The sequence below is a fragment of the Sceloporus occidentalis genome, unplaced genomic scaffold (assembly GCF_023333645.1).
Source record: "Sceloporus occidentalis isolate IW3139 unplaced genomic scaffold, rSceOcc1.0.p SCAF_7, whole genome shotgun sequence".
Classification (NCBI taxonomy): Eukaryota; Metazoa; Chordata; class Lepidosauria; order Squamata; family Phrynosomatidae; genus Sceloporus; species Sceloporus occidentalis.
Window position 1 is genome coordinate 14,566,282 of NW_028316987.1, and position 16,365 is coordinate 14,582,646.

General features: G+C 39.6%; 1 protein-coding gene across 3 annotated transcripts in view; it reads left to right on the forward strand.

Moving 5' to 3' along the window:
* LOC149309239 (unconventional myosin-Id) overlaps positions 1–16,365 on the forward strand; it is a 181,368-nt gene that overhangs the window by 33,296 nt on the left and 131,707 nt on the right. For 2 of the 3 annotated variants that reach the window (XM_089532025.1, XM_089532024.1), the window contains exons 2-11: positions 1,513–1,721; positions 2,579–2,672; positions 3,071–3,236; positions 4,894–4,947; positions 6,094–6,189; positions 6,749–6,865; positions 8,858–9,061; positions 10,759–10,904; positions 10,997–11,111; positions 12,680–12,850. In XM_089532025.1, the coding sequence (XP_089388151.1) occupies positions 1,513–1,721; positions 2,579–2,672; positions 3,071–3,236; positions 4,894–4,947; positions 6,094–6,189; positions 6,749–6,865; positions 8,858–9,061; positions 10,759–10,904; positions 10,997–11,111; positions 12,680–12,850 (1,372 nt within the window). Of the gene's footprint in view, positions 1–1,512; positions 1,722–2,578; positions 2,673–3,070; positions 3,237–4,893; positions 4,948–6,093; positions 6,190–6,748; positions 6,866–8,857; positions 9,062–10,758; positions 10,905–10,996; positions 11,112–12,679; positions 12,851–16,365 lie in introns of those variants that run through there. The other variant, XM_089532026.1, reaches the window with a different exon arrangement.

Here is a 16,365-nt window from a genome sequence, read left to right on the forward strand (position 1 = left end):
ACCTACATGTGGATTCTGTGCCTGTGCACAAGAACATTTTAGGCATTTTTATAGCTTTAGAACAAATTTTCTTTCCCTTGTTTTGAGCAGGAAAACATGTACCTTTTATGTAGCTACCTTCAGTTTCAGTTGCCATTGCTTGTTCTACTACCTTCCTGACAGGACCAGACCCAGAACTAGCCAAGAATCTGGGTGAAAAGACTCTGTTGGTGCTGGATGTTATGGACCTTAAGGAGAGTTAACAGATATTGAAACACATGCGCACATACATGAGGGTACGCTGTTTGAGGGTACACAGGTTCAGGAGAATCAGTGTGCTCACAATGGCTCAAGCTCCATATTTGCAAAGATCACTCCAAGAACTGAGAGCACTGTGTCTTTCAGCCAGTTTGGTGAATCTCAACCCTCCTCAATGGGTAGAAGTCACATGCCTGTGCATATTATTGGGGCCCTGGTAACATCAGAGCAAAGTGTGTGACAGCTGAAACACCTATAAAGTTGCTCCCTGAGGAGCTCCCTGCTATCCAGAACATCTTGATCCCTGTTTCCTATACCAAACTGGACAGCTTCCTGGGCTCTCTAGTAAGGCAGAATTTGACCCATGTAGCAAGTGAAGTAGGAATGGAGCAGGTTGCAGTCTGTCACCTTAAACGTCACCTGTCATTTTTAAATTATCCTCTCTGTGTCAGGTCCCAAATCCTCTTTCAAATTTCACCCCTCCCAAAAAAAATTTAAAGTGCTGAAATAATGTGTTTACATTTCCCAGTTTAAATGGCCACACACTTTGGTTAGCATAATTTCATTAAATCAAATCTAACCTACACTGCTTGCTTTGATTTAGGGGTCTCTCTCTCTTTCTCTGGAAAATGGCTTCAGAAATCTCCAGTACTGCTTTGTTGTTGTTGATGATGATGTTCTTGTTGTTGTGTGCCTCCAAGTCATTTCCCACTTATGGCAACCCTATGGTTGCCATAACACAGGGTTTTCTTGGCAGGTTCCTTCAGAAGGGGTTTGCCATTGCCATCCTATGAGGTTGAGAGAGTGTGACTTGCCCATGGTTACCCAGTGGGTATTCGTGACCAAGGGGGGATTCAAACCCTGGTCTCCAGAGTTGTAGTCCCACACTCAAACCACTATATCATGCGGGCCTCCCCAGTGCTGCTTTAGAGTCACTGAAATTAATAGAGATTTTTTATTCAAGTAAGCTTTTGGCTGACAGGCTGCTGAGGAAGGGGTGTTAAAGGAGGTGCTGTATGTATTAAAGCTATGTTTAATTTGGCTGTTATTTCAATATTATTTTTAAATAGTATTTTAATATAACTTAACTGTGTTTGAATTATCTGTGTGCAACCATAAGTCTCATTATAGGGAGAGAGGTAGATAACTGTTGACATACATAGTGTATTCAGTTTGTGAAATGCTTGAGTCAGTATTTCAAATGCAGCTAGATTGAAGTATAGACGCAGTCATGTACCTTTAAAAAAGTTTCCATCTTTGTCTTGCCCTACATAGATTTGAAAAGGGACGGATCTACACTTTCATCGGGGAAGTGGTTGTTTCTGTAAACCCTTATAAGAACTTGAATATCTACGGGCGTGAAATGATCGAGCAGTACAAGGGGCGAGAGCTGTATGAAAGGCCCCCTCATCTCTTCGCTATTGCGGATGCTGCATACAAAGCCATGAAGAGACGATCAAAAGATACATGCATCGTAATATCAGGTGAGTTGAGAATATCTTTCATTTTCACCTAAAAAACATTCTAAAAATCATTTGAAATTGGAAGAAAAGAAAATGGTTGTTGTTGAGCGTCTAGTGATGGGCTAAAGTACAGAACAGTGAATTACATATCACAACTAGAGTGTTTCTTTTTCAATCCATCTCCAAGTCTGAACAAAAAGATAACAGCCAACCAGCCCAACACTGACTACACCAGAGGTGGATGATAGTCAAAAACTAGGTCCCCACATGAGATGTTAAAGGCCACAACCCTTCAAAAGTAAATCTGTTCCCATCCCCACTGCTCCCAATTCCTGGCTGTTTTAAACCCAAGAGAGGCCATTTTTACAAGTCTGGTACGCTTCTTGTTTTAAAAATGCCTCTCCCAGAGAGAGCTGAAAACACAGTGAAAATGCTCCCCATGCTCTCTAGAATGTGGGAGTGGGAACTTAGTGTGTTTTTTAAATTGATCCCTGTGGGGCCTTGAAGGACTGCAAAAATGACCCTGAGGGTCACTTGCAGCACGCAACCTGTACTTAATGCCCACTTCTGGTTTCTGTTGAGTGGCAGAAATTTTCTAGACTCAGGCAGAGGGTTTTCCCTGTTCTGCCAGCTGATGCTCTTCAACTGGGAGAGCTGAGGATGTGGGTCTGTGTGTTAACATTACGCTTGCTTTTTAAAAAAAATTAAAAAGAGTAACTACAAGGGACTCAAATTGTTTAAGATGCTGTATGCAAATGATACTGCATGATATGATATGAAAATGATATGGTGTGTGATATGTGCACCCTGCTTACAGCTGTTACAGCATGCTGGTTTATGTTTTGCTTGTGATGCCTTTCTGCTATCTGGGCCTACAGGTGAGAGTGGAGCAGGCAAGACAGAAGCAAGCAAATACATCATGCAATACATAGCTGCCATTACTAATCCAAGTCAAAGAGCTGAGGTTGAAAGGTAAGGCATCCATGGCCTTGGAGGAAGAGGAACAAACATAAAACAATTTTGAAATGTTGCATGACACATGGACTGTTCTTGAATAACAGCTGGAAGGTTAAGCAATAGGTTGCTGCTGCCAGATGGGTCATTGTTGCCCCTTCCCGGTGTATTGGTTTCTGAGCATAGTTCAGCTGTAATTGTTTGAAAGTTTTAGGTTAACCGAAGCTCAGTGTGCCTCATGCTGAGCCAGGATCCTAGGTCCGGCATGGTGCTTCTTGTATGAGCAGAGCCTGCTTAATCCTGTAGCAATTCTGCCATTTGCTTATAAAACATTTTGTTATGCAAGCTTAGGAATACATAATGTCTAGACCCGGTTTCCTGTTCTTTTGCTTTTTATACATGTCTGCTCTTTAAAGGGTGAAGAACATGCTGCTGAAATCCAACTGCGTTCTAGAGGCCTTTGGGAATGCCAAAACTAACCGCAATGACAACTCCAGCCGATTTGGAAAATATATGGATATCAACTTTGATTTTAAAGGAGACCCAATAGGTGGGCACATCAATAATTACTTGCTGGAAAAGGTAAGATGGTCTTGCAATGTAAATTCCTTTGGTCTTTCATGGGTAAAGACTTGTTTTACAAACAGTGAGAAGTTAACTATATATTATATGCATCTGGAGTTGTGGTAGAAAACTGAAGAGAACTCCTGCGTGGGATAATAACATGCTTTTTTCTTAGAGGCCATCCTTCCCCACCCACCCCCCAAAATTGATTTTAACTTATCAGGTTTCCACTGGATAAAATCACAGCAGATACCATGGTTTTAAAATAGAATATTTTGTGACAGTGAGTAAGAGATGATGAGGCTGCTTTTCTCTGCATGACCATAAGTGACAGCATCAGTTGTGTTTGTATGTGTGTGTTGTTTTAAAGCATATGCATTTGTTGCTGTGAGTTCTCTATGCAGAATACATATATTTCTTTATCATACTTCACCAGGATCTTAAATACTAATGCTGTTCTAGTCATAGTGACAGAAAATGGACAAATGCAAAAAACGGACAAAAGTGTTTTTCTGACACTGGTTTCCCACAACCTAAAAAACTTAAGCTGTGCAAAAATCTCAGTAGTTTTTAGGTTTGGTGAACATGTCATATCTATAAAGATCATCCTTTTGGTTGGAACAGAATCTGTATACCTGAGAAGAACTCTGAAATCCTGGATCACCCAAATGCTAATATACTTCCAATTGGGTAGTGCCTCACCTGCTTTTGTTAGTCTTTTTGTTGTTCTAAATTGCCTGATAATTTGGGGGCAAGCCCATTTGGCGCCCCATCCCACTTTACCATAGTACGTTATGTGGCTCTATTCATAAACAGCTGCTGTTCTGACCTGTAATTACAAAGTGTTATTACAGCTTAGGTTCCTTGTACCAGACAGTTTGTGAAATTATGGTACTGAATACTCTGCTGAAATATGGACAAATAGACCTCAACACACTGATGAAGCTAGACTGCTTTGGTCTGGATAGCATTAATGGATGGCATCTTGTAATTGGACTTAATATTTGTTTGAACAAAGGGGTTTAAATATCCTATGACACCTGATCACTTCTGATCCTGGAAGCTAAGCAGGGTCAACTCTAGTTAGTACTTGGATTGGAGACTGCCAACAAATACCAGGTGCAATAGGCTATATTTCCATGGAAGGAACTGGCAATACTACCTATGAGTATTCTTTGCCTAAGAAATGCCGCATAATTCATGGGGTTGCCATAAGTTGACAGGTGACTTGGAGGTACATACACACACACAAAGTCCTCCAGAGCAATGAATTTGCTGATGGAAATCTCTGCCACAAAAGTGGGGGGGAGGGGGGGAGATTGAACTTCCCTTTAACCTTCCATCTTTTAAAATACAGTACTTGTTATTAAGACTTTAATATAATATTTATATTAATGCAAAGTAGGGTTGAGGAACTTTTGGCCCTCCAGATGTTTTGGATTGGAATTTCCACTAGCTAGTTAGCTAGGCTGCGGTCTAAAATATCCAAAGAACCAAATGTTCCCCACCCCGAAGTAAAGCATTTTCTACTCTGGAGTTCTGTCCTGAGCCCTCCAAAATCTTGGTTAGATGTTGCTAAGAATATCTGCATAGCAAGATATGAGAAATGTCTATTAACAAAGACATTTTATAAGGTTTTTCATCTTCCTATTCCCAACTTTACTTGTCTCTCCAGTCACGGGTAATTGTGCAGCAGCCAGGAGAGCGGAGTTTTCATTCCTTCTACCAGGTGAGTGGTTCTTTGTTTAGTATTGCAACTGTGAATCTAGGAGCCTTGCTTATTATTGTCTGTGAAGTCAGAGGAAAGTTGCCCTGGTTGCTATTTCCAATGCTCCTCCTTGCATGTCTTAATTATTCTGAGATCATGTATCTTTCTTTGTTTCTTAATTCATGCAGAGTATGCTTTTCTTGTTTAAGATGTAATATTTATTTATACTAATCATGCTTCTGGGAAGCATAAGGGAAGCTTACAGATCCAGGCTGCATTGAGACAGAATGCTAGTTATTTTCATTTATTTTGTTTTTGTTTTGTTCTGTTCTGTTTTGTTTTGTTTTTGGTGGAGGGGTGGTCATGCTGGTTCTAACATACAGATGGAAATAATTCTCTCTGCTTCATGGTTTCAGTGCCTGTATGCAATTATGGTAACTAGATGCCTGTCCTAGACTTCAATGAAGCAGAAGTAGCCACTTAGGGTAGTCCCTTTCAAAATGACAATACATATAACAAGGTCCAGTTGGAAAGTGTTTCTGTGGTATCCCCTGTTTCAGCTTCCTGCCCTTGCTAAAGCATCTCTATCCAAACTTATTGATGAAGTAGGCGTACTTTACTGCAGCCTGGCTCATTGATTTAATGAGTATCTCTTCATCTTTTTGACTTCTGTTCAAAATATTTAAAAACTGTAAGGAATGTGGGAGCATTGAATATCATTGTTTCCTTTCCACATTTAAGGAAGTGTTAAAACAAATAAGTGTTAATTTTAACACTTACTTGACCTTGAGATGACTATCTGTTGTGACACAAGAGAAATATTCATAACTTCAAAAATGATTATGAGTTCTTAAATGTGAATCAAAAACTAAGCCATGGACTGAAGGCAAATATTGAGTGAGAAGACCATCTCACTCAAAATTCCATCTTTGATCGTGGGAGGCCAGAGCAGAGAGGAAAGGCTGAAGTTTTCTTGTGGGAAATTCCAGGTGGAAGATACTAAAGACTGAGGAAATAATAGTACTTTCATCTTCCCTCATTTTCTCCTCTTTTTACTACTGGCAAAGACTGTCTTTTCATGACAGTATTTAAAAATTAAGCATTTTATAAATGCTGATCAAATGTGGTGCCGATTTATTTGGATAACTGATTGTCTTAATTCTACAGCTACTCCAAGGAGGTTCTGAGCAGCTTCTACGTTCTTTACATTTACATAAGGATTTATCTTCATATAGCTACATTGGTGCTGGTGGACAACTAAAGGTGAGGGTGATCTGAAGAAGTCTTTGTTTCTTTTGATACTCTTCACCTATGACAAGACTGGTTGTATCATGCTAGTCTATGTGGTTAGGGGTTGAGCAGCACTTATGTACTAATGCCATCTTAGTGTTTCTGATGGATGAAGGTCATTACCATTCCTTTTGGATCCACCTTTAAAAAGGACCGCTTATGAAAATGTGCAACATAGTTTATGAAGTACTTCCAGTAGTACATATTGATCAAGTTGTAATTGCTCTGTATTGATCTTACTTATATTTATCTTCATATAGCTACATTAAGAGATGCTCAACCTATGCCAGTTTGGGTTGGAATGTGTTTTAAAGAAATACTGCATATTTAAATGCATAGGACAGTGAATTTTTTCAAATAAAATATTATGCAGCATCTGCAGATTTTCTTTTGCTGGTAGATTCTCCTAACTCACTAAATACAAAAATGTGTTTCTTGTTTCTCCTTGTATTGCACCATAGCTGCCAGTGTTTAACATGCAGTGTTATTTATTCTCTGGTGACCCATTTACCAATGCTGTTTCCTTTTTCAGTGTTCCATCCATGATAGTGCTGATTTCAAAGCTGTTTCTGATGCCATGAAAATAATTGGCTTTGAACCAGACGAGGTTCAGACAGTTTACAAAATTCTTGCTGCCATTCTTCATTTGGTAAGTGAGAAGATACCATGTATATAGAACGGGGTTTGTGTGCTGTTTGACTTGGGGAGGAATGTGGCAGATATGTCTTCATGCTGATTTGAGGGATGACCACAAATAAGAACGAGATCTTTGAGAGACATAGTGACAAAGCTGCAGGCATGGAAAAGGAGATGACTAGTTTCTCAACAAAGGCATCATGTCTCTTGCTCTTTGTATTAGGCCCAGTGTAAAGTTGCCAGGTGAAAAAGAGGACAGAGCTAATAGATGTGTGGAAGAGATAATTTCAGCAGGTGGAGCTTGTGTGACAAGCAGTGCTTACTGAAACTCACTTATACACAACCGTTTAAGGCACAGGAACCCTGCTCTATTTTTTAAACCTGACAACCCTAGACAGATGGATCATATTATTATATGTGTGAGAGAGATAGACAGATAGACAGAATGCTTCTAATCTTCTCCTGCCTACTCTCCCTATTGAATATGAATGAGGAAGGTTGTTGAATGCCTCCAAAATTGAGCACATGCAGCATTAGGATTTGCTTGTAATAATCTTAGGCTCAGAATCCTTTCCTTAAGGTAGGAATAGGATACTCTGGGCTAATGCACACTGTTAACTTAATTCTCGCAATAGATTAGCTCACATTCAAGTCTCAATTCAAACAAGAGTACTTTTGTTTTGAAACAGAATTCCAGAAGATCTAAGTCTAGCTCTGTTTTTCATATAGTGTTGAGATTCTCCTAACCTGTGGGAACTCATCTTCCCTGTTTGTTCCTCCTCGGCACCCAGCCACTATAAATTTGACTTCCTGGCTTATATTTCCTAGGTGCTGTAGTCCTAGACTTTATCAAATGGGGTGGCAGTTTTAAGACTCTGTCTCAAAGGAGTAATGTGCATTTTTGTGTGTGAGAGAATAGGGGAATTTGAACCTGATGCTTTTCAGCAGTTAGGGACCACCTTCCGGTCAAGGACTTTCATGAAGCTGCTTCCATAATACTGCAGTTGATAATCCTGTAGGGAATCCCTTGTGTTTGATGGAGGCAATGCAGAATGGCAAACTTCATTTAGAAGGTATTAATAAGGTATTAATCCAAGCCAGCATGAAATGAAATGAAATTCTTTATTACGGTCAAAGACCAGCATGTACTATTGCAATTCCCAGTCAGCCTAAACAGTGTCAAGCTACAGAGAACTGGCCTTCTGCAAAAAAAAGATGTATGCATAGCAAATCATTCCAGATACCTTCAGCAATGTGAATATGCATATTCTTCTAGCCCAAGGAAGTGAGAACAGCACAAATATCAAAGATGTCTAGCCTTACTCCCCCCCCCCCCCCTTGGATTAATTCAGAACACTTGCCAGAAGGAAGTTGTGGAAGAAACAAGAAATTATTGGGACGGGCTACATCTCTATGTTGGCAGTGGAGAGAATTTTGTTTATTTCAAATTTATTAATACATCACAGAATTTAAAATTCTAAAAAGAACTACTGGATTCCATACCACTGAGGAAAAAGAAATAAACAAACAAAAAATACAATAAGGCCCTCTCACAGAGTAAAGTGGTCAGATAATGACAAAAGTTTAAAAGAGGTTTTTAAAGAATTAGGTTTTGGACTGCAGCTCCCATCAGCCATCACAAGCATAGGCAGTGGTGAGGGGAGTTGCAGTCAACATTACTTGGAAGATCACCGTTGCCTGTCCCTACGTTAACTGGAGGCAATTTAAATTGCACATGTTAGAAATGGCCCCATGGGCAATGAATATTGGGTATCTTCCTAGACTCAAATCTTTCTTATTTAGGTGTTACTGACATACAGTATACTAAACTGAAGTCTATCTCCTAGTACATTTTGGCAAAGTTGAAAATGGATTATCACTTGTCTCAGTTTGGAGTGTATCAAGAAATTGCATCTACTCAAACATTTTGACAATATCTTAATTGTGTTTCCATTAGTTTAGGTGGCAGAATGAACAAACCCCTCACTTTCCAATTTTTATGCAGGGCAATTTGAAGTTTTCTGTGGATGGAGAGACACCAGTGATTGAAAACAGCAAACTAGTCTCTGTCATTGCAGACCTGCTGTCAACCAAGGCTGACATGGTGGAGAAGGCCCTGCTTTTTCGAACAGTTGCTACTGGCCGGGATGTTATTGATAAGCAGCACACAGAACAGGAGGCTACCTATGGCAGAGATGCATTTGCAAAGGTGAATGAATGTAGTCTGTCTTATCTATTTTAAGCTGTGTCTCTGCCCCCCATGTTTTGTAGAATATATTTTACAGCTACTGGTATAGTGCATTCTTTTTTTAATATGAGTATTTTTATTTTAGAAATACAAAGTGACAGTGAAATTTATGGCAAATGTTAATGATGCACAATGTACACAGTCTGTTTTATGTTGCTCACCACAGGGTTGTATAGAATTTTGAATTTTCTTTGGACATTGTGTGATTGATACTTAACCTTCAAAGGCATCCTAGCAAATCTGTCCAATAAAATGCTTGCCAGAACATGCAGATTCATGTTCACATATATCAACTAGAATTCAGAGACATAGCTGTGTTAGTCTGCAATATCACTATGAAAAGGGATCTTGTAGCACCTCTGAGACTAAGGAGAGTATCACACCAGCCCCTTTCCTGCTGCAGTCACATAATTAAATTAAAATAGGAACATACAGCTTTTTATGCAGCCATCACCACACCTCTTCTCATTTGTGTGACCAGGGCTGCTGTCCCCATTGTGCTCCCTTCCTGCCCTCAACCCTTCCTCTCTCCCAGCATGCTTTTTGTGTGTGTTTTTTAACTCCCAAGGTTTTTCGGTGTTGTTGTGTGCAATTCCGGAGCTCTGCAGGTGTGATTCAAGCCAAGAAAATGTTTTAAAACTTAAACTGAGGCTGCAGAGCTCTGAAATTATGTGAAAAACTGGGTGGAAAATTTAAAAGGACTAGCAAGGAGGAGGCGGGAAAGGGGGGATGAGATTACACTTACACGATGTGAGTGGAAATCACACAACTGGCCCACAAATAACTTTTCATACCTGTGACATTGCATGATTCCCATTTCATTCACTAGTTTCCCCTGTGAATGAAAGATGGCTGGGGGTAAGGGCAGCTATGGGTTAGATGCAGAATCATCTGATCAACATCACCAAAGCTGGTTCCCTCCCAGTGAAATGGCAGTTTAAAAGCTGTGTGATCTTCTGAGTGAAAGATGTTGTAGCATAAGCATCTGAGGAAATAGAGTCTATGAAATCTTATACTACAACATTTTTCTCTCAGTTAGTGTCAAAGATGCTACAAGATCCCTTTGCATGCATATATCTGTTAGTCATTTGAAGTTCACAGGAAGTCTGTGAAGCAGTGGAAGATCACTCCAGAAAGTATTTTGCCTCTTTACTCACATTAGTTTCTACTTGTCACAAATATTCAAGACCAATGGCTGTTTGGAAGTTGGTTCTGAGATGTTCTGTGCCTTGCAGGATGGGGAGACAAATGAGGTCGTAGGAGGTGATTAAGATTCCAGAACCCTTTGGCTGATATAATTTATATAGGTTGAGAAGAGCCACTAAGGAAAACAGCTACTTCTTTCTTGATTTGAAGGGATGGCACACAAACTTGCACACTTGTAGGTTCATTTCAGTGAAAAACACTAGGGGTGCTGCAGAAGTGAAATACTTAAATTTACAGTACAGGAAAGAATTTGAGAATTAATATGTCTGACATGCTAATTGTTTTGAAAATTGCAGCAGCACACTAGTTAACAGCTTGGTTGCTTAAACCTTATTAGAATTTCAGTCTACCTGTAACTAGGTTAGGTCTTGGAATAACATAAGTATGCTGGTTATCTGAGCTGTGAGAAAGAGAGAAAAATGACCCTTGATATTCTTTGGTTTTGTTTGAAGGCAATATATGAGCGCCTTTTCTGTTGGATTGTGATGCACATCAATGACGTAATTGCAGTGAAGGACTACAACACCACAGTTCATGGGAAGAACACAGTAATTGGGGTACTGGATATCTATGGCTTTGAGATCTTTGATAATAACAGGTTAGTTGTCTCGACAAGGCTGAGCATGAAATTTAAATTGTTTGTAGTTTAGGAACTGCACATTTCATGAAAAAATTCTTCCTTTTTTATAGCTTTGAACAATTTTGTATTAATTACTGTAATGAAAAGCTTCAGCAGCTCTTCATCCAGCTTGTTTTAAAGCAAGAGCAGGAAGAATACCAGCGTGAGGGGATTCCCTGGAAGCATGTAAGTAGAAATACAGAGTTTGTCAAATGTCTATCTGCATTCAAAGGAGCAAGGAGTAAGGGATTCTACATCTGTGAATAGCTGTGTTGGTTATTTATATGAAACTCAGAAGAGACAGTAATGTACAGTACCCTGCAGAAATATTCACACACAACTCATTGACTTTTCCACGTTTTGTTGTGGTACAACCTGGAATTGAGATGGATTTAATTAGAGTATTTACCACTTGATCTACACAAGATACTCAACACTGTGAAGGTGCAAAATAGTTCTAGTAGGCCACAAAATTAAGTAAACAAAACAAATCTGCATGTGTTGTTTGTGTATGTATTAACCCCTTTTCTGTGACATAGCTAAATAAGCTCTGGTGCACCCCACTGCCTCCAGAGGTCAAATAAGTAGTTGAATGGAGTCTGCCTGTGAGTAATGTTACATGATCTCAGAGTAAATACGCCTCTTTGTGGAAGGCCCTAGAGTTGTTGGAAGGCATATCTAAACAAAAGCCTCATGAAGACGCAAGGAGGTATCCAAAAAAGTCTGGGATAAAGATGTGGAGAAGCACCAATCAGGGTTTGGTTCTTTAAAAAAAAACTGTGAACATCCCCTGGGACGCTGTTAATATCTTATTACAAAATGGAAAATAATATGATTCAACCATGACTCTGCCTAGAGAAGTCTATCCAGCAAAGTGCAGTGACAAGGTAATGAGGGGCATTAGTCAGAGAAGCAACCACAAGGCCATAGTAACTTTGAAGGAGTTGGAAAGATATGCAACTGAGATGGGAGATACTGTCCATGGGATAGCCATCACCAGATTCTCTTTTATGGGAAAGTGGTGGAAAGAAAACCATTGCTGGGGGAAAGAGTTAAGAAATCTATTTGGATTTGCCAAAAGATGTTTGGGAGACAAAGTGTTCTGTGGTCTGATATGATCAAAATTAAAATCTATGGCCTTGTTGCAAAATACAGTGTGTGACAACACAAAGCTGACAGTGCTCATTGCCCTAAGTACACCTTTGCTGTGGTGAAACATAGTAATGGCAGCATCAGGTTGTGAGGATGCTTTTCCTCAGGAGGGAAAATCTGTTTCAGTTTGCAAGGAATCTGCAAGTGGCTCACGTCGCAGCAGGACAGTGACCATAAACACACAGTGGAGTGGTTTAAAAGCAAGACCAGAATGTCTTAAAATGATGTAGTCAAAACCCAGATCACTACAGTTTTAGTCTGCCCTTTCGAAACTGTGCTATAAGGGGTTGAAAAAGTCTGTGTGAAATATGTGTATTGAACTTGAAACATATATATTGTCAATGAGCACAAAGTAGAGAGTGAAAGTACTTTAATGTAAAGGTGGATCTGAAGAATGGTTAAACTGATGCTTACTCTTCCAATTATTATTATCAGTTCCCAGAATAGAGAGTATATACATGTGTGCTGTTCAGGTCCTTGAGGAGGCAAGTGAGTGAAGGTTTATGAAACCCTTGAGATGGGGCTTTTGAGAAAGAGCTTATCTTCTCTTTCGCATTTAGTTGTAGTGGTCTTGTCAAAATTACTGCTCAAATGTTTTGTAGATTGACTACTTCAACAATCAGATCATTGTCGATCTTGTGGAGCAGCAGCATAAAGGAATCATTGCCAATCTGGATGACGCCTGCATGAATGTTGGAAAAGTCACTGATGAGATGTTCCTGGAGGCCCTTAATAACAAACTGGGCAAACATGCCCACTTCTCCAGCAGAAAGGTACAAAAAGCATTTTCTATACTGGCATTGTCAACTATTGTGACACCTGACTATATCAAAAAAAGATCTGTTTGGATTGGGAGTGGGGATCATATGGCTGATTTGTGATTGCTAGCATTCCTCTACATAGGGTATGCTAGGATTTTTACATCACTCTCAAAACTGTTCAGCCTCTCAGAACAGCTTATAGTGGTTGGAAATAAGACTGTCTCTCTATGCAGGCATATACACTTATAAAAAAGAACAATTTAGTCGGTGGGCTGGAGGCGGGGAAGCAAGCTCATGCACTAGAATCTTAGCTATGAAGATCAGCAGATCATGGAGGTAGACCTAAGCATATGGAAGGGCAATTGCTTCCTCTCCTCCTAATTACCTTGATAGCAGAAAGGGAGTGAGCTTTTGGCTGTAACTGTCCCAAGGCACAAAAACACACTATACATCTCACTTAAGTCACATTCATTGAGATTTCTGGTGATATTGCCTATGTGCCTTCAAGTTGGTTTGCAGCTCTTATTTCTAGAGCCCTTACCTTTTGGATGCATGGGTCCTTAGAATATAGAGTCATGTTTGTATCATGCAGCAACAAAATTAAAATACTTGCAGTTTAGATAAGTGACCCACCTTTAAAGCTGTTCACTTTTAACTGTTGACACTTTCTTTACCTGTGTTACTTAAGGCATTTGGAGAGAACTGAAAACATGGGAATAGATGCAAGATGGGGAAGTGCATTGGCAAGTGTGAAGGTTGTTGGCATCAGAGACTAGCTGGCATTGGCGAAGGCAGTTGCAGAGATGTATATTAAGAATCAGCAAAGGCAAACACCCTCTAAACAAATCTTGCCAAGAAAACCCCATTAGGGTTGCCGTAAACTGTAAATGATTTGAAGGAACACAACAACAACAACAACAACAACAATGGGTGCTTTCTTCTATACAGGGCAGGATTAAGGGAACAAATGTGGAGATTATTGCTGAAACAAATGGAAATGTGCTGGTAACTCATCACAAACCACCTTTAAAAAATAAGACAATTGAGGATGGAGCAAGCTTGTTTTCTGCTGCTCCAGAGAATAGGACATGGAACAATGAAACAAACTCCCTCCAAGTGTGGTGGAGTCTCCTCCTTTGGAGGTCTTTAAGCAGAGGCTGGGTGGCCATCTGTCAGGAGTGCTTTGACTGTGAGTTCCTGCATGGCAGGGGTTTGGACTGGACAGCCCTTGTGGTCTCTTCCAACTCTACTATTCTATGAACAAGAACAACAACAACTTAAAATGTTTTGGAGTGTGCTCTAGGATGCATTGTAATAGACTTGTAGTTTTATGCTTTGGAAATGTCCACTTTGCTCCAATGTCCAGCAGAGGGAGCTGTAACCTTTTCAGTTTTATGGGGAGAAAATATCCAGGAGCATGAATTTGACTAGACAGTTGTGATGTCACTTACAACCAATAGCGGTCCAGTTTAAGTTCATGTGACATTTCCTAAGCAGCTAATTTTTTGCATGGCAGCAAATAGAATCGCATTAATGTTTGATTACAATTAAAGGACCTCAAAAATCATTGGTGGGCAGTATCTTTAATAAGACAAAGCAAGATGTCCCCCCAAAAAAAATGAACGTGCTTTCAGGTGTCCAGAATTGTTCATAAGGTTGTATGTTAAAATAAGAGGGGAGGGAAATGGAGAGAGAAAACTAGCTTGATGCTGAAGCCACGGAGTCTGTATTTAGTCACAGTGTAGGAGGAGATTGCAGACTTAATTAGATTAACTTCTGCTAGGTGCTATGCAGATTTCATTTTGCATCTTAAAATGCAGGGACAAAGCAGATTTCACAATACAAATCTCCTGCTTCTCAAAATACAAAATCCAGCAGTTAATGGGATCTGTCTCCAACCTTAACTGAAATTCATACATTAGATGGTTTTTATTCCGAATAAATACAAAGAGATGTCATTTTTAAAAACTGTACCCAGAAACCCCCAAGCTCTTTGTCTGTGTTTGCTAAGAGATAGCAAAGCAAAGTAATAGCTTTCTCACTGCAACAGTCTGGAGAATTTTAAGCCCACACAGCAATCTTTCAATTTTTCAGTGTTTTAATTAGTCAGTGTCTTTATAACACCTATAGCACTGTCGGTAATGGCAACGTTTTCAGTGTCTTTATGGCACAAGCAACAGCCTGAAGAATGTCAAGCCCACACACTCATCTCTCAATTTGGCACTTTTCTAATTTGGCAGTATCTTTATAATTACTTCACAGCCCCTCACCATGTAAGGGTAATCTTAACAAGCACAAATACTGTATTTGTTGTCTGGGTCATTACAGTAAAAAAAATATGTGAAATAAGAGAACAACACTATGGCAATGACTTTATGTATAAACTTGGCTTGATGGATAACTTTTTGAGAGAAGCAGCCACACATTGGAGAAGTTTGGATGTCACAGTAAATCATGATTTACGATCACAGGATAAACCATGATCCATAGTGAATTTCAGGCCCATATGCTTTCTCCTTTCTCTTCTGGTATACATACGAGGAAGGGGCCTGAAGCCTTTTCTTCTGTATTTGATTAATTGCAGCTTGTTGTTTTATCTGAACTCAGCAAGCTGTTTTAACTTAACTATGGTTTGTTTAACCCTTGAGTATGACAAAGAAGGAAAAGAAGAATCCCAAACCAAATAAATCCTTTTGAATTTCTAGCTACAATTTAGGCTCGGGGATCCTGTTCACTACAAGCCAAGTGCCAGTGGCCCTCCTGTAAACTTCTCCCCTTTCTAAGAGGTATGCAACAGGATCTTGTAGCACCTTTGAGATTAACTGAAAGAAAGAAGTTAGTATCATGGGCTTTCATGGAATTGCGCCTACTTCATCTGAGGAAGTAGGCTCAAGTCTACAAAAGCTCATGCTACAAACTTCTTTCTTTCAGATCCCTTTGCATACTGATTTTCCAGACTAACACGGCTATATCCTGTCTAAGGGGCAACTGCTGATAAGATACCTGTTGTCTCCAACAGCATAAGCAGCTGTCTCATGCTGTTTGAAGACTCTCTGAATTTTTCTCATGGTCATATATTAACGTGTCTAGAAATATTTATTTATTTTACTACATTTATAGCCCATCCACTAATAACAGGTTCTCAGAGGAGTTTACAATGTGAAATTGAGCATATTAAAAATTAAGTAACTATGAAACTAAAAATCAGTACCATATGATGTAGTGAGAACTCAAGAAGCAGAGAATCATAAATGGACTAAAACACATAAGTATCTAAAGGGCCTTAGGAAGTTACACAGTGTTTCTCCATGAAGATGAAATGGGGATTGCAACTATTGAAAATGTTCATTCACCCATCATATCGTATCTAGTGGGGTTACCGAAAAACAGGCATCTGAAGAAGGTCTCAGGTCTATGATAAGGATGTACATTTCACATTTAAGAACTACTTTTTCATCTCACTGTGTGAAGTTGTGAGTGGCTAGTGCCCACTTTTCTATGATTCCCCCCCCCCCCCCATTGGAACT